The sequence below is a fragment of the Uncinocarpus reesii genome, genomic scaffold (assembly GCF_000003515.1).
Source record: "Uncinocarpus reesii 1704 scaffold_5 genomic scaffold, whole genome shotgun sequence".
NCBI lineage: Eukaryota > Fungi > Ascomycota > Eurotiomycetes > Onygenales > Onygenaceae > Uncinocarpus > Uncinocarpus reesii.
Window position 1 is genome coordinate 1,052,592 of NW_003052496.1, and position 20,931 is coordinate 1,073,522.

At 48.8% G+C, this 20,931-nt stretch overlaps 9 protein-coding genes across 9 annotated transcripts; 4 read left to right on the forward strand and 5 right to left on the reverse strand.

The window, feature by feature from the left end:
- Positions 1–1,376: 1,376 nt before the first annotated feature.
- On the reverse strand, positions 1,377–2,911 carry UREG_07377 (negative regulator of sexual conjugation and meiosis; the record flags this gene model as incomplete). The annotated part of the gene is made up of 3 exons (XM_002582558.1): positions 1,377–1,592; positions 1,634–2,262; positions 2,320–2,911. The coding sequence occupies 3 exons, from the start codon at positions 2,909–2,911 to the stop codon at positions 1,377–1,379; spliced, it is 1,437 nt and encodes a 478-aa protein (XP_002582604.1).
- A 2,753-nt stretch (positions 2,912–5,664) lies between these two features.
- Positions 5,665–5,955, reverse strand: UREG_07378 (uncharacterized protein; the record flags this gene model as incomplete). The annotated part of the gene is made up of 1 exon (XM_002582559.1): positions 5,665–5,955. The coding sequence occupies one exon, from the start codon at positions 5,953–5,955 to the stop codon at positions 5,665–5,667; it is 291 nt and encodes a 96-aa protein (XP_002582605.1).
- A 909-nt stretch (positions 5,956–6,864) lies between these two features.
- UREG_07379 (uncharacterized protein) lies at positions 6,865–7,260 on the forward strand (the record flags this gene model as incomplete). The annotated part of the gene is made up of 1 exon (XM_002582560.1): positions 6,865–7,260. One exon carries the CDS (start codon positions 6,865–6,867, stop codon positions 7,258–7,260), a length of 396 nt encoding a protein of 131 aa, XP_002582606.1.
- A 1,170-nt stretch (positions 7,261–8,430) lies between these two features.
- Positions 8,431–8,873, forward strand: UREG_07380 (uncharacterized protein; the record flags this gene model as incomplete). The annotated part of the gene is made up of 2 exons (XM_002582561.1): positions 8,431–8,475; positions 8,739–8,873. The coding sequence occupies 2 exons, from the start codon at positions 8,431–8,433 to the stop codon at positions 8,871–8,873; spliced, it is 180 nt and encodes a 59-aa protein (XP_002582607.1).
- A 1,514-nt stretch (positions 8,874–10,387) lies between these two features.
- Positions 10,388–12,885, reverse strand: UREG_07381 (serine/threonine-protein kinase prp4; the record flags this gene model as incomplete). The annotated part of the gene is made up of 3 exons (XM_002582562.1): positions 10,388–11,868; positions 11,930–12,150; positions 12,203–12,885. 3 exons carry the CDS (start codon positions 12,883–12,885, stop codon positions 10,388–10,390), a joined length of 2,385 nt encoding a protein of 794 aa, XP_002582608.1.
- A 506-nt stretch (positions 12,886–13,391) lies between these two features.
- Positions 13,392–13,743, forward strand: UREG_07382 (uncharacterized protein; the record flags this gene model as incomplete). Its single annotated transcript, XM_002582563.1, has 3 exons — positions 13,392–13,413; positions 13,477–13,566; positions 13,649–13,743. The coding sequence occupies 3 exons, from the start codon at positions 13,392–13,394 to the stop codon at positions 13,741–13,743; spliced, it is 207 nt and encodes a 68-aa protein (XP_002582609.1).
- Positions 13,744–14,274: 531 nt separating this feature from the next.
- On the reverse strand, positions 14,275–15,198 carry UREG_07383 (uncharacterized protein; the record flags this gene model as incomplete). Its single annotated transcript, XM_002582564.1, has 1 exon — positions 14,275–15,198. One exon carries the CDS (start codon positions 15,196–15,198, stop codon positions 14,275–14,277), a length of 924 nt encoding a protein of 307 aa, XP_002582610.1.
- A 1,656-nt stretch (positions 15,199–16,854) lies between these two features.
- UREG_07384 (damage response protein 1) lies at positions 16,855–17,555 on the forward strand (the record flags this gene model as incomplete). Its single annotated transcript, XM_002582565.1, has 4 exons — positions 16,855–16,864; positions 16,926–16,953; positions 17,027–17,264; positions 17,328–17,555. 4 exons carry the CDS (start codon positions 16,855–16,857, stop codon positions 17,553–17,555), a joined length of 504 nt encoding a protein of 167 aa, XP_002582611.1.
- Positions 17,556–18,242: 687 nt separating this feature from the next.
- UREG_07385 (uncharacterized protein) lies at positions 18,243–19,489 on the reverse strand (the record flags this gene model as incomplete). The annotated part of the gene is made up of 4 exons (XM_002582566.1): positions 18,243–18,337; positions 18,394–19,066; positions 19,122–19,243; positions 19,318–19,489. 4 exons carry the CDS (start codon positions 19,487–19,489, stop codon positions 18,243–18,245), a joined length of 1,062 nt encoding a protein of 353 aa, XP_002582612.1.
- Between the last annotated feature and the right edge of the window lie 1,442 nt (positions 19,490–20,931).

Genomic DNA, 20,931 nt, shown 5'->3' on the forward strand with positions numbered 1-20,931 from the left:
TTCGTGCCGTCAATAATCCTGCTCTGGGAGAAAAAAAAGCCGGTTAGCAACGCAGTGGAGAATGAGAAAGGAACGATATACATGATACCAGGACGTGCAGCCAGCGCAAGACATCGAATCATTGTTGCGAAACTCCCCCCATTCGAAACTGAAAGCACGAAGGATTCAAAACCTCTCGCCGGAGATGGCTCTGCTTCGAACCCACCCAACGGACTCTTTGGGCTCAGCTCGGTTGAACGAGGTACATACTTCCCAACCCGTCCCCAAAACACACAGTGTCGCCAATATGTCCCGTCTCCCAAACGGGTCCGTGGTCACAAATCTCCCGCCCGTCTAGTCGTCGAGTCCGCTTTTTTTTTTTCCCGCGGAAGATACGAACAACGATAATACCACCACTCCCAAACCAAGCCGTGCCTCCCAGATCATCCAACGCAAGCAATATACGCTTCCGTCCCGCCGTATCAGGTTGATCACGCAATGCACCATTAACCCCGTGCCCTATCGTCGCGACGTTCTCACTGCTCTCCAAGAGCCAGGGTCCCAACTAACAAAGCGATCTGGCTGGGGTGGGCCTGAGAACAGAAAAAAAGTACACTGGAAGCAAAAACGTGGTCAAAGAAGCCAGGGGTGGCGGGAACGTGTTGGATTTTGCCTTTCCCGGGCGCTTGGGCTTTCGGGGGCGGAAAAAGACGTTTGAGCCAACTGCTTCTGAATCAAGGGTCGTTGTCCGTCGTGTCTCCGAGAGATGAAGGTTGAAAAAGGGCCCATCTGACCGGTGCAGCTTGGTAAGGAACTAACCGGCACCGATGGCGAATGGGGCAAATCTAACCTCATGCCACCGGAGTGGCAGCGCAATGCTCCGTTCTCACATAAGGACTTTCGACTAGGAAAGGTAAGATGCTGTCAATGGCTTGATATAGCTATGTACATGTAGAATACAAGTAGCCTGAAGGCGCAAAAGGGCCAAACAAGGTGTCAGTAAAAGATATAGTGGGTAGTTGAACTGAATAGCTAACATTTTGGGTATCAGTGTTATAACGACAGAAGCAGAATCGAAAATGGTAGCTTTGGTACCAACAAAATGGATATCTGAGAAAAAGGCCAAAAAAAGCAGCAAATGCGCCCGTGTCCTTCTAGTAGTTGCGGAGATCAAATTAATTGGAAAACGAAACCCCAGAAAAAACAACTCCGTTATGCATCTTGACTTCATCAATCAGTCCACCCAATTTACCAACGCCAAACAAATCATCCAGTGAAACACTCTGGAAAACACGATCATAAGTCTGCCTCCCAAAACAAAGAGGTATTACAACGCAATATCGAACAACAGCGGGGAAAACAATTCGCTGGAAAAAATCGCAAGTATCAAGCAAGGCTTAGAAGGTATCGTGGGAGGAATGGATAATGTCGATTCCCCTTTTAGAAGACGTATTTAGACGGAGGCCGTTCCAACTCCGATCCATGGTAGGATTCAAAACAAAGCAAAGAGATTCGTTATCAAGGTCATGCGAGTTCCAGGAATAAGTTGGGATAATGACCACCATGTCAACGGGAAGAGCGAGGAGGATCGATTTTTGTTGTTCGCCTTCCCCCTAAAGGACTGGGGCCCAATAGCGTAGTGCATTCAGCACACAGCCACCAGCGGTTCAAGGTGGCATTGGCGGACTGCGGGCTTGTCCCCAATAATAGGAATGAACGAGCCCCAGTAATTGGGTGGGATGGTAGCCGGGACGAATTTGAACTGGTTCAGCGAGTTGGGAGGGGCGTATTCCGAAGACGAGGATGAGGAGACGGAGGAGTCGTCATCGGTCAAAGAGGTATCCGAAACTGCAGAGCTCGAATATTCGGCTTCAATCGGTTCTGCGGGAGATGGTGGATAAGGATTGAATGGGATATAGCCAAACGGTGCCTTGGCATAATCATAGCTGGAACAAGAGGATGTTGGCGTAATAGGCATGTTGCAACCAGAACGGACAGTAAATCTTGGGCATTCCAGGACCACCTTGCGGAGTTCCGGCAGACTGATTCTGCTCAGAGGATCACAGTCAAAGATACGCTTCAAAATCGAGTTCAATTCGGGTGACAGTGGCAAGATTGTTCTGAGAAATTCACGGTCCTTCAAGTAGGCATTAAAAGTGGAATCCTCGGGAGAAGCCTTTTTCCAGGGATTGCGGCCACAGCAGAGATTGACAAGTATGACACCAAGGCTCCATACATCGTTTGGGGCAGATGCATATGGCGTCGAATTAGATTGTTGACATTCTAAAGTTCATGTTAGCACGAATCACGACTGAGCGTCGCTCAAGAACAAAGACTAACCTGGCGACATGTAAAACGTGGATCCACAGCCGAAATCAGACGTATAAGAATCGGTTGTTGCGAGACCAAAGTCTGCAAGCTTGACAGTCATTCCATGATCGGATACGAGAATATTCTCTGGCTTCAGATCCCGATGATAGATACCTATGGAGTGGCAAAAGTCCACGGCATCCAGAATTTGAAGGAACGCCCGCTTGGCTAGAAAATCATTTCCCACAAATTGGTTCCGCTCGGTGATGTTGGAGAACAGGTCACCCTCGGGGCAAAACTCAAGAACAACAAAAGTGCAGTCATGCGAATCCAAGATGCGGACTAGAGATACCACATTGGGGTGATGGCTCGCCATGTGGTGCAGTTTGATTTCCCGCTGTTGAAACTTGCGCTGTCTGGGATCCAGGCCAGACTTGTTGAGGGCCTTGACGGCATAGGACACATGGGTTTGGATGTCAATGGCGGAATAGACAACGCCATAGGCACCTACCCCAAGGATGGCGGTGAGCTCTAACCGATTCGCAAGCAGCAGACCCAATCTGTCCTCTGGCGCATCGCAGAAGGAGACTGGAGGTGGTGATTGCGGTGGCGTTGGAAGCATGATCAGTTGGCCAAGACCAGTCAGGAAGAGGTTGCGTGGATGAGTAGACGGTAGAGTAGTTGCCAGGAGTATCAAATGGCTTTTGTCGGGATAAGAGAGAAGGAGAGCAGCTTGATATGTATGTCTCTTTGAAATGTGGCCAGGTAGGTACTCCGTAAAAAGGGAAGTTGGTAACCTCCGCAATTCCAAAATTAAATAGGGAAGGATCCTGATCCTCAGAATAAAGACATGGGAAGTATTAGAGCGGCTTCGCTGTCGAGAATGTTCTATGAAGGAACGGTATGCCTCAAAGAGGAAGTCCAGCTGATAGAAAGGTCGGCTTGTACCCCGTATGGAATGGGACGACACAAGGGAGAGAAGAGAACAAAAAATATAAAGGGTTATTAGAAGAGTCAATATATAAAGCGGAAGGGAGGATAAGGGTTGTGAAGTAGTTTGATATCGGATATTGAGGATATTGACCTGAGGAAGGACAAGAGAGACCTCAAATCGAAATATAGATCAGCAATGAGGCAGGGGGACTGGAGATATAAAACGACAGTAATAACAAAGTTGTCGTATAATGACTGGCTGACGGCGTCGGCCACCACACCGCCGTGCGTTACTGGGAGATGGAGCTAAAAAAGGGAGGCGGAGGCAACTTGGTACACAGCTCGTTAGCTTTCTGGGTACGGAGAACGGCGATGCGAAGGAGCAGAAAGCCGACAAGACCCGCAAGCGGTTTAGCCCGAAAAATGAGTACCAGGTCACGGAGCCTTTAGGAAGAAAGTTAAGAAAGGAGTCGAAGATTTGAGATGCAAGTTCTCAACAATATGAAGACTTGTGGCTCGTCGCCCATGCTCTCTTGATTGAGAAACCCTAGCAGCGAGGCGGAACCAGGCCACAAATCATAAGACTGGAGCGGGCCCATGGAACCCTTGCTCAAGCTGTAATAATAATAAGAATAATGAGTGGTCATCGCCCAAGAGTCAAGCAACGAGTCAAGGTGGAATCGCCTTGCTCCGAAAGAAAAGTCTCCAAAAAAGAAACATTTCTGACTGGATCGCTGGCCTTGTTATGCAGGGCTTTCCTTTGTAGCGAATCACCTCAAGATACAGACCCAAACCTGGTCCGGACGGAAGACATTCATTCTTAGCGACCCTCCTTGGAGAGTTCACTACCTGGGGCGTGGGTCAAACAAATGTCGGGATGGCGCATTGAAGAGATGCAGCGTTCGATGATTGACTCCATACCCTGTGGGACCCGCTTCAATCATAATTCTCGATGGTTATTGTTATCAGCGTCTTGTTGACGCTATTATTTTTGGTCGAAGTATTGCAGGAGTGACGGGAAGTCAGCATGACCAACAATCAAATCATCGCCGCCCCTCGTCCTCAGTCTGTGACTCCAGAAAGGCTTTTGCCTTCAACCGTACTGTGCAACCTGTCTTTGTTGGCCTCTTGCCAGCGCTAAGCTAGCCACTCCATGAATACGATGGCGGCCTTCAGCCCATCATCTCGGTTCATCTTCTCTCACGACTACAAGTATGATGGACTTGGCTTTCCCGTCCCAAAGAATAATTCGGGAAAATCCCAAGAGCTCGTTTAGATTCCATGAGCATCCAGAGTGCGGGAATCTCGCCATCTCCGGGTGCCGGAGAGGGATAACTTGTAATGCGGCAAATCAAAAGCCTCGATGCCATCGTTCAAGCTAGCACGCGATGTGTGCAAAACGCTCAAAGTTTAGAATCTCGGCGGAAAAGGTTCCTCATTCGAGAAAGACGTTTGCGTTTGAAGAAGCAAGCAGGCTGATCACTGTGAGGGAAGACCAAGCTGGATGCCAGTGATTGGATGAGAAGGAGAAGTCGCAGCGGTGGCGCTGAGTATTCTTAGCATAGTTCATGGAGAATTTTCCTCAGTGTCATGGAAAATCCTGTCTTGGAACAGCCCTCGGGCCACCTCCTTGTCCCTGTTTGTCGGGTGTTGGACGGATCCAGAGAGGCGGGGATACAACAGGAAAAATTTACATGATCAAACCCAAAAAGGGATCGAAAGTGTCATCATCTCCTGATCATTTTTCGATTGGAGGCAAAAAAATTAACTTTCGACCATGGTGTTTTGGCCATGAGCGAATTCAGGAGAAAGTCATGCTAAGAGTTGGTCACTCCACCCGATGCATCCACAGGGGATGTTCGAGTGGATTCTCTAACCGCCTCCAAGTTCCCACGATGTTACTGCTCGAGTGTTTTTGGTGTCGTGGCTAGACCTTGCATGAAGCTAGCGAGACGCTGTCGTTGTCGTATCCCCAAGGCAGCTGGAACCATCTCATTTTGTGACTGGGCGTGCCGTGAGAATCCGCAGTTTTAGTCGAGTGACAAGCCGGAAAAGGTGCAAGTGCAAGCGTACTTCTCATCACACTGCCTCGTTATGCACGTCACCCTGGTCCCATTCTCGGGCTGAATCTCACTGGAGGATCGCGATCTTCACACGCGGCCATTTTTGCGTGGGCTCGTGTCATCATTTCGGCACTAAGCCAGTCTCCGCACAGTCCTCCTGGGCTATTTCTGGGGGGCTGGACGCACGAAGTCGGTGCTGAATAAGAATGGCGTCAGAAAATTGGATGTGTATGATTGTGGCGAACACATTCTCTGGAGACTGTGGGTTGTGTGCTTTGTTTGAGTTCACAATTTCCAGAATAATGATGAGTACTTTGTACTCCGTACTTCGTAGACTGAAGAAGAATGACCCGTCAAAGCCACCATCCCATTGGCCATCTCAATCTTTGGAAAGCTCGACGCCTCGGGTACCAGCGTCCTTCCAATTGAAGTGACGGGGCCTCGTCACTTTCGTTACAGAGTCAAGTCCCAGAGCCTGAAGAACATCGCCAATATTACCCAGGTTGAACCATGGGACAAACTCCGGCGTCCCAGACAAATTGAACAAACCAGCCACAGGAGTACATGGCTCTTCGAACAGTCTTGTGGATGCACAGATGTAAATGTCTGAAATCAGCCACATTGGCAACTTGAATGCCGCCATCCAGAGGCTTCCGGCTGTGTAACACATTATTAATTATTCAGTTGCATTGTGTCTATGCAGATGCGCTCAATAATTAGCAATCCAGACGCATCAATCAATAGTCAGAAACAGGAGTGAGAACCAGCCTGTCGAGGGTCGCAAATTTGCGCAAGACCTCAGAGAGCCCAGAGGATGCTTGTCAACATGGGGAAGATCTCATCGTGTTCTTCGTTGGACCTCTTTGGAGGCACTAATGCCGGTTTGCTATTGGTGAGGGTGAATGCAGGAGAAGCTCAGACCACACTGGCGACTAGTGAACACTGCATGATGGAGCTGGCTCGCCTTTGTTGCCGCCTGTCGTGATCTCTTGCTCTCCAGCTCCCACGTCATGACAGGATGAAGCCCAGAGCGTCAAGGCGATCGAGAGGCTGGCATTGTGGCTGGCTTGCTGGCAAATCACACCCCAGGGATGCCCCGGCGCTAAACCTCGCAGGGTGCAAGTGAGGATGACTGCCTGGTCGACGTGCATGGCTTGTGGGCATCTCCACCGCACACGGTTCGACGACGGAGAGAGAAAATGTGTTGGCATCACAGGGGCGAGTTGTTGACCAGGGAGGGGCCAGGGCTCACCACCGAATGCAGCTTCGCTCCACCCAGCCCTTTTTCCAGAACTTTTGCTCGCGCCGTGGTCCAGGTCCAGGGTCAAGGCGTGAGATGAGATTGGAGGTTGAACTCTTTTCTGTGTCATCAAAGGTGTCTCACGTGAAGAGCGCAGGGCGCTTGCACCTTCAAGGCTTCAACGCCTGATCGCTGATGATCATCCTGGCCTGATATCGACGGTTCCAGAGTACGGAGTACAGTTCATGGAGTCAGCGCCCAAGCTGGCGATCAGAGGTCGGCTCTTTCTTTTTGCCCTTGACCAATATCCTCGTCAGCTGGGTTTCCAACGCCCTCTGGATGTCTGTGAATGGGCATGTCGCTATCATCCATCCATCCATATATGTGCATATGCGGTTTGTCGAATCTGGCAGGACGCGAATGAAACCCGCTGGCCGTGATTCGTTCACTTGCGACATTTTCCTCCCTGGCCGCACCGTTGCTGTGCAATATCAGCAGATCAAAAGGCAAAAGCAAAGTGACATGTGTGGAAGGCTTTCTGGGGGCTGGCCTCTCGGAGCCTTCTTCCCGAATCGTTCCTCATGGGAATTTGAAATTGAGCTCTGGTGGCATGAATGTGTTCATGATACTTGGAAATTCTTGCCACCAAGGCTCTTCGCTAACTACAAGGCCACTACGGGGAGGATGGAGGGCATTGGACAACAGCTGGTTGATCCTCGATCATCTCCAATTTAATCTGTGAGGGCCGGAAGAAGGAGTAGCACTCCATCCATTTCCTTATTCTCCGCCATAGAGCTATGGGTATATCGGAGAAATTATGAAAGCGATTATCAATGCTCCGTATTTCTGGCTTCTAAGTTCTCACCGCTAAGAGGATTCGCAAATGCGATCGTCACAAAGGAGATATTCAGCCAAGGCCCAAAATTCCTCAGAATCATCAATGCTACTCATTAGATTGGGGGTCCTTGGTTGAAAAATGTCACTCCTCCCCGTTCATCCAGGCTGATACCAAACTCTACAAATGATATCGTTTCAACGGAGAACCAAACAATGGTTGTAGATCAGATCTCGCGCCCTTTCCCAGCAAGAGACAGAGGAACACAGCACTTGTTTTCAACTATAATTGGTCATCTTCCATGCCACAGAAACAGATCCACGTTTCTTGGAGCAGCCAGCTGCACCACCACTCGCAGGGCTGCTCTCTGTAACAAGACTCGATCACCTCTTGGAAATGTTAATTTTCCATACTTTGTAACTGAACAAACAGATTCGTTCATTCCGCGCGACTCCAGGGTACATTATTGCCGAAGCGTGGAGATCGTTGTCCATCCGAGCAAGCCGCCCAAGTGGATCATCAATCAAACGTCCCGTATCGTGCACAGGGATATTGGAAGCATGGTTTGAGAGATGTTCCAGAACGGCCCCTCACTTGTTCATCCTGTGCGCAATCAGAAGGAAAAAGTGGTCAGAATACGAATTCGAATGGGTGTGCATATGGCCCCATGGGGGAAAACGGGCTGATTGAAACGAAAACGCGAACTCCCTCGTCAAATCTTGAAACACGGACGGGAAGGTGATATTGATGTCAAGTCCACAGGACATATTCCTCCAACGACGAGTTTTTCGACGATCAGAGGAACCTGCCCGCGAAAATCATGTTTTCTCAGCTGAATCGATTTCCCCGTCTGACATCAGGAGGTTGCGTTTCTTTCGTACTGTCGGCTCACCCCTGCCAACTCTTGTGTGCTTGAACTGGGAGAAACAAGCATACGGAGTACTCGAATGAACAGCGTGTTTTCTCGTCCTTGTCTCCCAACACCTGCTGGATCGCAATTGAATCACGTTGGACGGATTCCGGTACAAAGCCCTAAATTTGGGCTTTCGCTACGCGCATTATCCCGCTCAATGGCAAAACACAGGCGTCGTTCAACATGCACATATGGCAGAAAGGTAAGAGACCCGATTCGAGCTTTTTCAGTAGATGTCCAAAGTATGGGCTTTCAGCTGTTATCGAGATATGGACCAGGTAAACTTTGCTCCAGAACTCCAGATTTGGCTGCTGGCTTTTCTTTTTTGCTTTGCAGAATCAATCGGCTACCCTACCTAAAGAGCGTCCAACGGAGCAAACCCAATTCCGCGGGCTGTCGATAGCACGCAGCTGCCGAGTCCCGAACTTTTGAGTATAGGATCAATGCTCTGATTCCATTCTCCAGCTTCCTGGGTGTCCTTCCGCCTGGTTACGGGAAGACCAACATCGGGGGATTGAGCTAGCCAAAAGCGGCCGCTTCGCCTCCGACTGTGATGGCTTTGATATCAATGAGCCACCACATTCACATGCGAAGCCCTAAAAGTCTCTCCCGCATAGCTGCGCGGCACTGGCGACAAACTTCAATAGGGGGCGTTGTTCAGGTCTGGGAATCTGGCAGTTCGCTACCTGGTTATCTCCCTTGTTCTGGCGAGGATGGCGACAGAGAGTCCCAACAACCCCAGAATGTAATCCCGTTTGCTCCTTTGACCCGGAGGAAAGGAGTGGGAAACGGCAGGGAACGGCACCAGACCATCGCATTGGGAGTCGATCATGGACCTCTAGCCATTTTGTTCAAACAAAGAAAAACGCCAAAATGGGTACCACTGGAGCACGGATAACCCTATCAAAGCTGGTGACGATGAGAAACTCTGTCGTGAAGCTTCCAGGGAGGCGTTTCTTGTACCGGTACTTGGGCAATTGTGTGCCATCTTCCCGTATAAATTATTGACGCATAATAAAGAACGCAGATAATAGAACGGAGGAATATCCCAGAAATAACCTCTTTCGACCAATTCGTAAGCGGACGGGATGAGCGCACGGCAGGAAATCAACTCGCCGTTGAAGAACACTAAATCCGGCCCCTTTAGAAATGATCAAGAAACAATAGTAGAAATTGATGGACAGCACTATCACGTCCCATCCAGTCGTTACTGTTAGGCAGGAGTGGAAAAGGTCTTTGACGAAAAGCTGTGTAACTCTGGGCCCTCGTCGTGCAGAAATGGGTCCTCCCAGCTGATTGTCGGCACTGCTGGCTTGAAATGTCAGCAAGAAGCAGTTTAGTTATGCAGGGTCTCGAGTCCAGGTCTCTTTTTCCGTGTTGCCCTTTATGCAAGCCGTGCAGTGATAGTCCCAAATCTTATGGGTAACCATTTTCCGCATTCATTAATGATGGGACATTGATACCTGAAATCCCTACCCAATCTCTACCTCCATCTCGCTCTATATGTGCATAGACATCAGGCAGCCTTTTGTTGGTTGTTGTTGCACACGCCAGTGAAAACAGGCAGATATTGCTTTCCCCCCGGAAACTTGCCTGTGATCATTATCAAGATAATCGTGTGATGCCATGTTAACTTGCTTTTTTGCGCTCTATTATCTCTCTCCCAGAGCAATTGCATTTCACAGCCGGTTTTCAAGATGCCCACAAAAACACAACACAAGAGCACAGGCTTTGTTCAACCCATTTACACCCTGTGCATCCTTGCGCAAGGCGGAATAATCGGCTCGTCATACTACATACGGAGTAAGGGCAACTGTTTTCTGCAAATGGTCCATTCAACGCCATCAAGTCCCTGCATTTCTGTGCTGCAAAAGGCAAAGGATCATGTGCATGCACTTGTAGCTCGCTATATGGGGATGAATTATGGGAGATGAGATGCTGACAACCGAATTTGTATTGAAATTTGGAGTAACTTCTCGATGCAACGAACAAGAAAAAAAAAAAAAAAGAAAGATTCTGAATGTCCAAATGGCAGCCCAAGTTTTGATTGCTTGTACTCCTTTGAATCCGCCCCCCTCCCCACCCGGGCACTTCACATACGCCGACCAGCCACCTCATGTCTTAGTTCTCGCAATGAAAGGGTGTCTCAAGGCTTCCGAGGGCGTGCATCTCTTCTCAGGATTCAGGCTCAAGCAGCGATCCAGCAGATCGATAAACAAGTTGATCTCCTTCGTTTCTGCATCGCTGAGTCTCGCCCCCTTGCCCATCAGCCGTGATTTCAGATCACGGGTAGGCTTCTTGAAATCTAAGATCTTTGTCACCATCCGTCCAGTAATCTTATCTTCCTCAAGGCTGTGAAAATTAAGAAGGTCATCAAAATGCAAGTGGGTAAGTGACCCGCGACGCAAGAACTTTGGCGGGAATTTGCCACGGCACTCCATCATGGAGCGTAGCATCTGGTTATTCGTGCGACCTGTAAAGAGGATTTTTCCTGAGTACAGCTCAAAGAGCGTACACCCAATCGACCAGACATCTATCGCATAGTCGTAAGGAATTCCAAGAATAATCTCAGGAGCACGGTAGAAGCGACTGACAAGGTAAGGAGTGATCTCATTTTCAGTGACCGGAGAAGCAGAACCAAGGTCACACAGTTTGAGGAGATTTCGGTTTTCATTCACGAGGAGGTTATCTGGCTTCAGATCCGCGTGAAGGATATTGCATTTTCGAAGAAGGCTTAGCCCGAGAAACATTTGCTGGGCGTAGGCTCGGATGGCCCGCAAATTGATACCCACATCTCGGCCAAACTTTTTCAAGACTTCCCGAAGATTCATGCTGAGGTTCTCAAACACCATACAGAGGTGAGCTTTGTGTTCAAATTGCCGTTCAAACTTGATAATGTGCTTCCTATCCTCCGGATCAGCAGCCCGGAGCTGCTGCAAGATTTCAATCTCTTTGAAGCCTGCCTTGCGCATAGTATCATTATTACGAATGATCTTCACCGCAACTAGCTTTCCAGTCTTTGAATCCATGGCCCGAACGACTGAAGAAAACATCCCCTTGCCCAAATTCTGTTGGACATGGTATCGCCCGTTGATCAACTCACCCAGCATAACATTATAGTAGCCTTCAGGGTCGTCCCAGTTGTCCATCATGCTCATGTCAAGTTCTTGAGGTTGAGCTACGCTTGGTAAAATGGGAACCTGCGATTGCTCGTTCTGTGTCATTGTAGTAGGTGGCTCCTCCGCAAACATATCGTCATCCTCAGCAAACATATCGAACGGATCCTTCGCCTTCATATGATTCGGCTGCTCCGCTGTCGGTTCCGGAACAAGGACTTCTTGCTTCGTTACCTTGGTTTCATCGTACGCACTGGCGGACATATCCTCGTTGAACTGGCGTTTATCATGTCTCATCTTTTCCTGCCTCATATCCGCTGTCGGGTCATAATCAGCCGCAGAAGCTTCTTCTTTTTCTATTCCACTTCTATTTTGCAAATCAGTGTTGGCAAGATCCTCATCTCGAGAAACATGGAGATCTGTAGGAGATTGAGCAGCAGATGTTTCATCCGGAGTATTTGCAGGCGAACCTTGGCGGGCTATAAAACAAGAAGCGTTAGCTTTGAAGAATTTGCAAAATAACTATTGGGTTGTTTTTACCTGAAGAATCCGCTTTGGATGCGCTTTCGGAGGCATTGGATGCAGTAGACCCTGTCTCAGTCCCAATTTGAAGCGCTTGGACAAGAAGAGGCGTTGCCTGGCCACGGTACTTAGCTTTGATAGCTTCACGACGTTTGCGTCGCCGTTCAATTAGGGCAGCCTCGTCAACGGGCTCAGATGGTACCTCGTCTTCGGTAGTAACATCACTGCGCGGCGCAGGGCTGATTCATGGTCAGAGAGGGAAGACATGGAGGAAAAATAAGGGGCACTCACTCATTTGAGACACTCGATTCAGTAGCGAAAGCCTGCTGCATCTGGGTTCCTCGAAATTCAGTTTCTTGTCTCGACTTTTGAGCGTCAACAGAGGGATTTCTCCGTTCGCTCACTGACTGTTCTGTAGACAACCTTCTTCCCTCATGCCGTAACCGGCCGCCTGCTGATCCAGCAGAGGGCCTTTCGTCCTTCGCTTCCTCATCCGAATATCGCTTTTGCTTGCGCGATTCACGATACGGAGACCGACTCCGAGTCCGAGGGCGCTTTTCAGCACGTCTATCATAGTCGTCATTGTACGAAAGTCGATATCTGTTGTAGGTCTCACTTCGGTCATGATCATAGTACGGTTGGCGTTGTCGGCGCGACTCGTTCCTGCTATAGTACCTATCATCATGTCTCGGATTCAGCGCTCGTCGACTGCCTCTCTCGTAATCATGATCATCCCGTCTACGCTTTTCGCCCCTTGAGGCGCGGTACGGCGAACGCGATCTCGATCTATCGCGGCGACTGGATCTGCCCACGGAACCAGGGGATTTCGGAGAGCGTGCTTCGTTTCTGGGGTTACGGTCAACGTTTATGTCATTAAGAGAAGTCTGCGACGTAGTTGCCTTCGTTTCTGAACCTGATTCGATGATCTCACCCTCTGAAGGGGTCGACGGGGACCTCGACCGCCTCGATGCCATCGGATCACCGTCTTGTCGCAAGGATCCGGGTAAGACGAGATGAGCCGGATCAGATGTAGCGAGGAGGAAACTTGAGATTTTGACGATTCAATTAGCAAAAGAATTCCCTCTTCAAGCACGGAAATGACAGTTTGGGTGATGGTGAAATGTCCAACCCGGCTAGTGATGCCCTTCCCCACTCGCTAACGCTCGACAGCATCTAACTGAGAAACAAAGCTGTTGCAGTTTGAGAAGTATTTCCAGCTTTGGATCAAATGAGATTCAATCACAAGTTGTCACGCCAAGTTCTGAGTTGTTGGGCGCCAAATCGTGGACCGGTTGATGTTGACTGCAGCAGCCAACCAGCCAACCAACTAGCCGCATACGGTTTAGCACCCGCACCCTTTCTATCCATCACGATTTTCCCCCCATCGAGGGGCAAAGCGGTCAGTCACAGACCCAAGGCTGAAGAGTCGACCGTTTTCGATTTTCAACAGTAAGCAAGGGAGTTTCGTTGATTTCCAACCATGGGTGGTCAATCTCGCGAAGGTATGCAAATCATCTCTCCTCCCACGCTTGGGTTTTTCGACTGATCTCTTCACCCCACCACAGGCGGCAAAGTCAAGCCCCTCAAGGCTCCCAAGAAAGAAAAAAAGGAGCTCGACGACGACGAGCTTGCCTTCAGAGAGAAGCAGAAAGCAGGTATGCCGTTTTATTTCCTATAGCGTTCCCACCCGGCCTTGCAAAGCTGTAAAATGCTAACGACCTGCTTTCTTCCATCCAGACGCCAAAGCCAAAAAGGAAATGGCAGACAAGGCAAAGGGCAAGGGCCCTATGAACACCGGCCAGCAGGGAATCAAGAAGTCCGGCAAGAAATAGAGTGCTTGCGGCTCCCTTGGCGTGAGCCATCGAGTATACGATATAACGATATTACGAGCTATGTCCTCGAGAGGAACGTTGAAAGATCCTCCTCTCTTCGCGAGCGAGTATTCCCCCCTTAGCATCTGCGGTCGTAACCCCCTCCAGCGTACTTTGAACTTGGAAATGGCGTTGAAGTATCGGTAGCGCTATGTACGACTTCTTTGTTTGAGAGAGGTCTAGACTGAATTCCCAAATACGTGTAATAGAGAGAAAGATATGTACACGTTATGAAAGTCTCGGATTCTTATAAAACAGTTTACAAGATTGCCTGGAATTTCTTGAGGCCAAAGCGAGCATTGATGTAAAATTCTCCGGTAAGGGGTATCTTCAACGGTTGGTAGTCAACCCAAGATGAAGTAAAATGGCCTGAGAACTGAAAATTTGAAAAAAAGGGAAGAGTATGAATCCAGATTAACCATGTTACAAAACGATCGCAACTTGAACCGCAAAGAGGAAAACTATACTGCCAGCTAGGTCAACTAGGGCACATCAGCTAGTCACTCTTCTGATCCATAACCCAGACGGTTCACTGTATTCATCCGCTTCATCTCGTTTCTTGTAGGCTCGATGTAGCTTGAGGCCGAGATCGTGTTCTTCCTTTCTAATATCATCCAGTTCGATATTAAGACTTTTCACAGTCTTGGTGACCTCCGATCGGGTCGCTAAGTCGTATGCGATAGCGCTTGGCTGTATGACTTGGGTCAGCTCACTGATGATAGTATTGATATTCCCTCGCCTCCTGGCAAGATCACGAAGTTTTGCTTCCATCCCTTCAATGCGGCTACTAGCCTCCATTTCAGGTGGGCTACGTGGCAATGTTTTTGAAGTAGACGCTGATAGCTGAGATGGAGTGGGTTTCCGTGCCCTGATTCTGGTAGCTTTCATCACGATATCTGCTGGAATGCTCGGGATAGCCGGGATATCTTTCTCCTCGCTGGGTCGTGACGTTCCAGGCGGGGAGCCTGCTTCGGTAGTCGCGAAAGTTGTCATACTGAACCGACTGACAGGTTGCGGATCTAGATCTAGGCTTCTCAGCTTGCTATAATCCGGTTCTAATGGAACGTCCTGTATCCGGGCGTCGCTACGGAGCGGTGGCGACTGATCTGGCGAAGCGACTGGCAATGCTGGAAGGGTATTTTCATGATACCCGCTCTTTGACCCTGAGGAGTGGCGACCGCCCTCCCGGATACCGCTCTGAGATGTTGCGAAATCAAAAGTGTCAATTCTGAATGGCGAGCCCATGTCGTTTGGTATATTTGAACTAGTCGTCGGAGCCTTGGTGGCAGTATGCAACGGCTGAGCGGGCGATGCGCGGCTATCCTTTCGTGGCGGGGGGATAAAGGGTTTGTCTGCAGATGGCTTTTTGGTTGAAATTGGATTGAGAATAGCGGATCTGCCGCTGGCCCTCTCCATGGTGCGCGGGCTGGAGGTAATACCGTTGGATTGTCTGAACTAGACGTCTGTTTGCGGTTTTGTCGGGCTTCTTTGTTCTTTGTGAAAAATCCGAAAGGGCTCTTTTGCGAAGGCTTGGGTTCTGAGAGCGGATGCGGCGTTCTCGGAGACGATTGCGCAAACTTTCCACGTTCACTGTTCGTCGGCTCACCAGAGAGTTCATCCCACCTTGTTTTACGCGAACGATTGGGCTGTGAAAACCCGGGCTTGCCTTTTGAAATGTTATGTACGCTGTTTTCGTCGCTGGGCGAGTACTGCGATCCCTTGACCATCCTATGTGAGACTGGACCTGTGCTAGGCAGCTTACTCTGTTTGGTGGGGAGGCGAGGTGCAGGTTCGAAATTATCGTCTATGGGGGATATATCCGGACTCTCGTTAGCATCGAAATGCCTAAACTGGCCAGCCACGGGAGAAACGGGAGGTGAGGCGTCAGTATACTGGCTGTCGCGGTATTGCGAGGAGGGGTCAAGATGGCCCGCAGGAGAGGTGAATCGGTGATCGTGGTCAAAATCTTGGTTAGAATAAATTGAAGATGCTATGCGTGGCTCCTCGCGAATCGCAGGCGGCGGGCGCATAGAACTACTTGATTAGTGGTCAGGTTTTGCCATTGTAAGATTGAACTCGAGAACCAATCTACTCACTGCTGCGAAAATGACGGCCTATAAGAGTTGCCATCGTAGTTCATTTCATGCATATGTTGACTCCCAATCCCCTGCTGTCTATCACTCTGGATTGTGAATTTCGGGCCCCTTGACCGGGAGCTTTCCATTCCTGTAGGCGTAGGGGGATGGCTGGCTTTCCACATCTGGAATTCCCTGTCCACAAGTCAGCAATGTTAGTTCAAAGCCAACAGGAGATGTGTTCTTTATGGCAATATTCACGCACATGTCTGTGCCAATGATGCGGTTGGGGCCGAGATTGAGGGGCGCCGGGATGAGGGATCATACCTCGAAAAAGGAGCGTATGCAAGGCCTCATGCACAACAATCACGAAATGGGAAAAGTGAAGGATGAATAACCCTATATTTCGTAGAGGCTGTGTGTCGTTATGGCCCCATTTAAACAGTCTAACAAGCAATAGAGGTACAGAGTACAGAAATGAATGACTAGGGTTCCAGCGTGGACCTGAACACACTCAAGAATCCAAACAAAATAAGTAGCTATACAAAGGAGTGAATAGAAAATAAGAAAGGAGCGGCATCCAAAAGGTCACAGACCTGGGTAAAGAATGGCAAGCTTGGGAAGATGCTTCACCGGCCAGCAGGACAAGGAGGTGAGAGGTTCGTCGCCCGTCGACCACTCCCAACTGTAACACTCTCTTGATTCGGAACGCCTGCGATGTCATGCCTGCGGGTTGGCGACCTTAGTCCTGTTTGGGCAAAAGCGCCGTTTCAGCAGTACGCTAGTTTGCTTACGGTAAGGCGCCCTTAACGCAGCTTCGATGATATAATGTCTTGGCATCAGCCTCGGAAGCCAATGAGCATGCATTTGGAAGGTCAGCACAGCGGCGGCTATGTGCGAGAGATAATCGCGACTGTCCTTGTTCCTTTGAAGCCCGTCTGAGGCAATTTCCAAGCAGGCATTCAATGCAGTGAAACACCTCCAGAGTGTGTTCAGCATGGATTCCGGTGCGTCTTTACCCCTGTCCAAATTCGTGGCATTCGTCCGAGCTGACCAGTGTGTTTCAAGCTGGCAATGTTTCCCAAGGTGCAGAGGTGTAAGTCAGCCCGTCACCCAATGTCAAGATCGAAGATGACTCCTTGAGCATACTGGCTAACTGCAATACCCAGGGCATCCATTGCCTCTCCCATAAACCTTGTCCTTTTCTCCCTCTTCGTCGTGGTGGTTTATATGCAATTCCGACCCAAGGCACCTGTTAGCCTGCCAAAAGAACCCGCCCCGGTTGTGTTTCGCACATTCACGCCTACGACATTAATAGAATTCAATGGCCAAGGCAATAAGCCCGTATACCTTGCTGTTCGCGGAAAAGTTTTCGATGTTAGCCCAGGAAGAAATTTCTATGGACCGGTAATTGACCTCTTCCGCCCTATCTCCGGGTTTATAGATCCGTTCTAAAACAATGCTCTATAGGGCGGACCGTACGAAAACTTTGCTGGCCGAGATGCAACTCGCGGCTTAGCTTGTCAGAGCTTCGATGAGGATATGCTCACCAAAGATCTGAAGGGGCCCCTGGATGACTTGCACGGTTTGGATCAAGAGCAGCTCGAAAACCTGAGAGGCTGGGAAGAAAGATTCCTGGAGAAGTATCTGGTGGTGGGGAAGCTGGTTGCAGAAAGTGACCCGGAAGCTCCGAAATAAGCGGCAGATCTAATAGTCTTTTTCAGGGACTTGTATAATTTCATTAATAAAGTCTCCATTGACTGCTCTCTATCCAACTTCTTCAAGGGCTCTGAGCCAAAGCCGCCCTTGCTACACTGAAGTAATCCGTGTCTCCTGCCTGTCGGGCAACCTATACTTCTACCCCTTTTCCTTTGAGATAGCCTGAAAAGTGCCAGTGTACTCTGTACTGCTCGTCGATGTCCGTACCATGCATATTGTCTAAACCAGCGAGAGAAGCCAAAGTACGCCGTAAAACAAGCTCCAACAGAGCCTGTAGCCCGTCACGCCAAGGCTTTGAAGTATCCCCCAGATTCGCATGAAGTGTTTGGCAAAGAAAACAGTCTCAGAAGTGCCAGCCAGTTTCACACCTGTGTCCATGGCTTTCAGTTTTGTTTCGTCGTTCACTTCATCTCCAACCTCATCCTCTGTATCATAATCTGAGAATTCCATCTCAGGGAAGTCAGATGATTCGTCATCGGAGGCATCTTTCCAACGAGGGTCATCATCCACATAAGCCAATAGTAAGTCAGGCTTCGGCAATGCCAATTTTCCGGCATTCAGCTCTTGGGGACAGAACTTTTCACATAAGCTGGTCATTCCGTCTTTTACTCTGTCCGAGCTTAGATTTGTCTCCGTAAATTGTCGGGGGCAGCAGATTCACCTCACTTACATCCGGCGTAGATTGCAGCCTGGTATCAATACTGCCGCTCCCAAGTCATACCGTAAAGAGTATAGGAGGTTTCTGTCATCCCACTCGTCCTCTAGTTGAAGAATTAGAACAAGCACTGTGTAATTTTGTGTCACTATCATTTCTTACCGGGCTCTGATATGGGAAACCTGCGTCTATAATTTTTTACGTAAATATCACCACTCAGCCGATGCCTTGCCGCCCTCCAGTTCCCAATTTCATACTCATGATGAGCGTAAAATGCGCAGGAGTCGAAGACAAATGGGCGTCCTGTATCCATATCAGTGGCTGTGTTCTCATCCCACAAATCACCGTGGACGAGACAAGGCTTTATACTACGGCCATTGGTTTGTAAAGGCCTCAGTAAACGGGGAATGACCCGTTCAAGAGTAAGATTACACAAAAGCTCGAATTCAGGCCATTCGCCATTTTTCTCACGGTCGAAGTTTATCATGTGTGCCAATTGCTTCTTGTACAAAGCCTCCCAAGAATCTTCCCAGCAATCTGTTATCTGTGGGAGTTTTCCATGGCACGTAGTTATATGAAATCCAAATTTCCCCGTGGGAGATTTAGATTTCTTGTGTAGTTCCGCAAGCCGAGTTGTGAATTTGATGTGATTCGGAGGTTGTTCGCCGACCTCTCGGAATTCTGCCAACATGAAATATGTTTCCTCCGCTCCGCTTTTATACTTCCCCCACGCATGTGGAAATGGAACGAAACCTGGAGTGACGGAGTGGATGGCTTTCAGTGATTCGAATTCGCCTTCAATCATGACACGACCATGACTACCGAGAGACACAGTCTGGTTGTTATTAATAATTCCGCAGAACTTTTTAAATGAGGAGAAAGGATTTCACCTTCAGGAAGTATTCCTCCAATCGCCCGTCCGGCAGTTTTGTACAAATCTGTGCAGTTTTACCCCACAAGGACATCCCATACTTTCTGGCGGAGATCACCTTTGTCCCCGGAATCGGTAGCGCTATGATTAACTGGCTTAGAAAATTTCTGGAAACGCAGAGCAAAGTCCATTGTCGAGCAATAAAATACACGAACCGTCAATGACAGCTTCGTCCAGTGCAAAATTGCCTCCCCGCAAAGGTGCTGGGATTAAACTGACGGGAGCTTCGTCACCACCGTGTCTTGATACATCGAGGGTGACATGACCAAAGTTGTCTTTGAGGACATTGCTGTGAAGCCTTGGAGCCTCGATAACTACAGTTGCCATCATGGATTCTAGACAGTCATTGGGAATCGCCGGAGGCTTAGGGAGAGAGAGTTCGCTAGGGGCTATACGCCTGCGAGAAAAGCACAATCAATTTGAGAAGGTTGTCATCTTCTCCTCAGCAAGGCTATGATCCTAAGGAATCTTCTCGGACACCTTTCGGTGCCGAAGCGTGGTATTGATCCATTGTCAGCTGCTTTGTTGTCTCGCTTTGATTGGCATGTAAAATCGGAAAGCGAATGCATTCTTTTGAGCCTGACCCCAGTAGCATCCAATTACAGAGCCAGGTCACGCATATTGGAAGTTCTCAGAGGGAACCCCACTTTGGACATGCAGGATGGATGAGGTCCAGCTTTCATTCAAAAAAAATCGGAGGTCGCTTTAACCTCTTGCTCAAGTGCTTGAGTCGTACTTGTGCTAGTTGAAAGAAATAGCTCTCTGGAGGATGAACAATTTGGTTGTTGGTAGCCTAGGGCTTTATAAATTATGGAATTTGCAAGGAGAAGTCAATATGTCTGAAGTACTCCGTACTTCGAAGTCCGCATGTACGGAGTACATTTTGTAACTATCTTTTTAACCTTAACTAACTAATTATGTAGCTAGCCATAAGCGGTTGGTTTAGTGAACTTTACTAGCTTAGGTAATCTTCAGACCACACGTCAATCAACAACACTGTCGAGATGCACACTTTGAAAGTTGAGACGATTCAACTCAGTTCTGGAGAACTGGAAATATGTACATGTGTTCTTAAAAGCTATTCAATTTCGAAAAGGCGCTCATTTTCCATTTTTTTTAACTCCCCAATATGGTGAAACTTACCCTGTCCCCATCAGAGTTCAAATGATGCTCATTTGTAAATCGCATAGCTTCGGAGGCTTGTTGGGCGGAAACCTGCCATTGTAGCATCGGCAAACAATGAGGACACTGATATATCTGGTGGTCCCGATGATGCAGACAAATTAGAAGATACAAGTGAAGCTACATCAGATTCTGCCACCACGACACGACGGATTTCCTCGCCCGGCGGCCAACATGCATATTCAGCAATCTTATCTAAACTAACCTCCCGGCCTGCTCAAACGGAAAACGCAGATATACAGCAGCTTGGTCTTCATGTTGTGCACGCTCCTAAATATTTTGTGGCTGATATCATTTTTGTACATGGCTTAGGGGGGTCACCGTGGAAAACATGGTCGTGGGACCGCAACCCGGACTTCTTCTGGCCGGGATGGCTTCCACAAGAGGAGCAACTTTTCAATACCAGAGTATTTACATTCGGCTACAACTCTGATTTTTTAGGTCCTAACAAGCATTTAACCATCCTCGACTTCGCTAAAAGTCTTCTGCTCAGCATGGATACGCATACTGCTCCGGCTCTTGGCGAAAATCATATTGGATGTGTAAGCTTGCGTGAACACCTATTCAATTTACTTCAACTCTTCTCT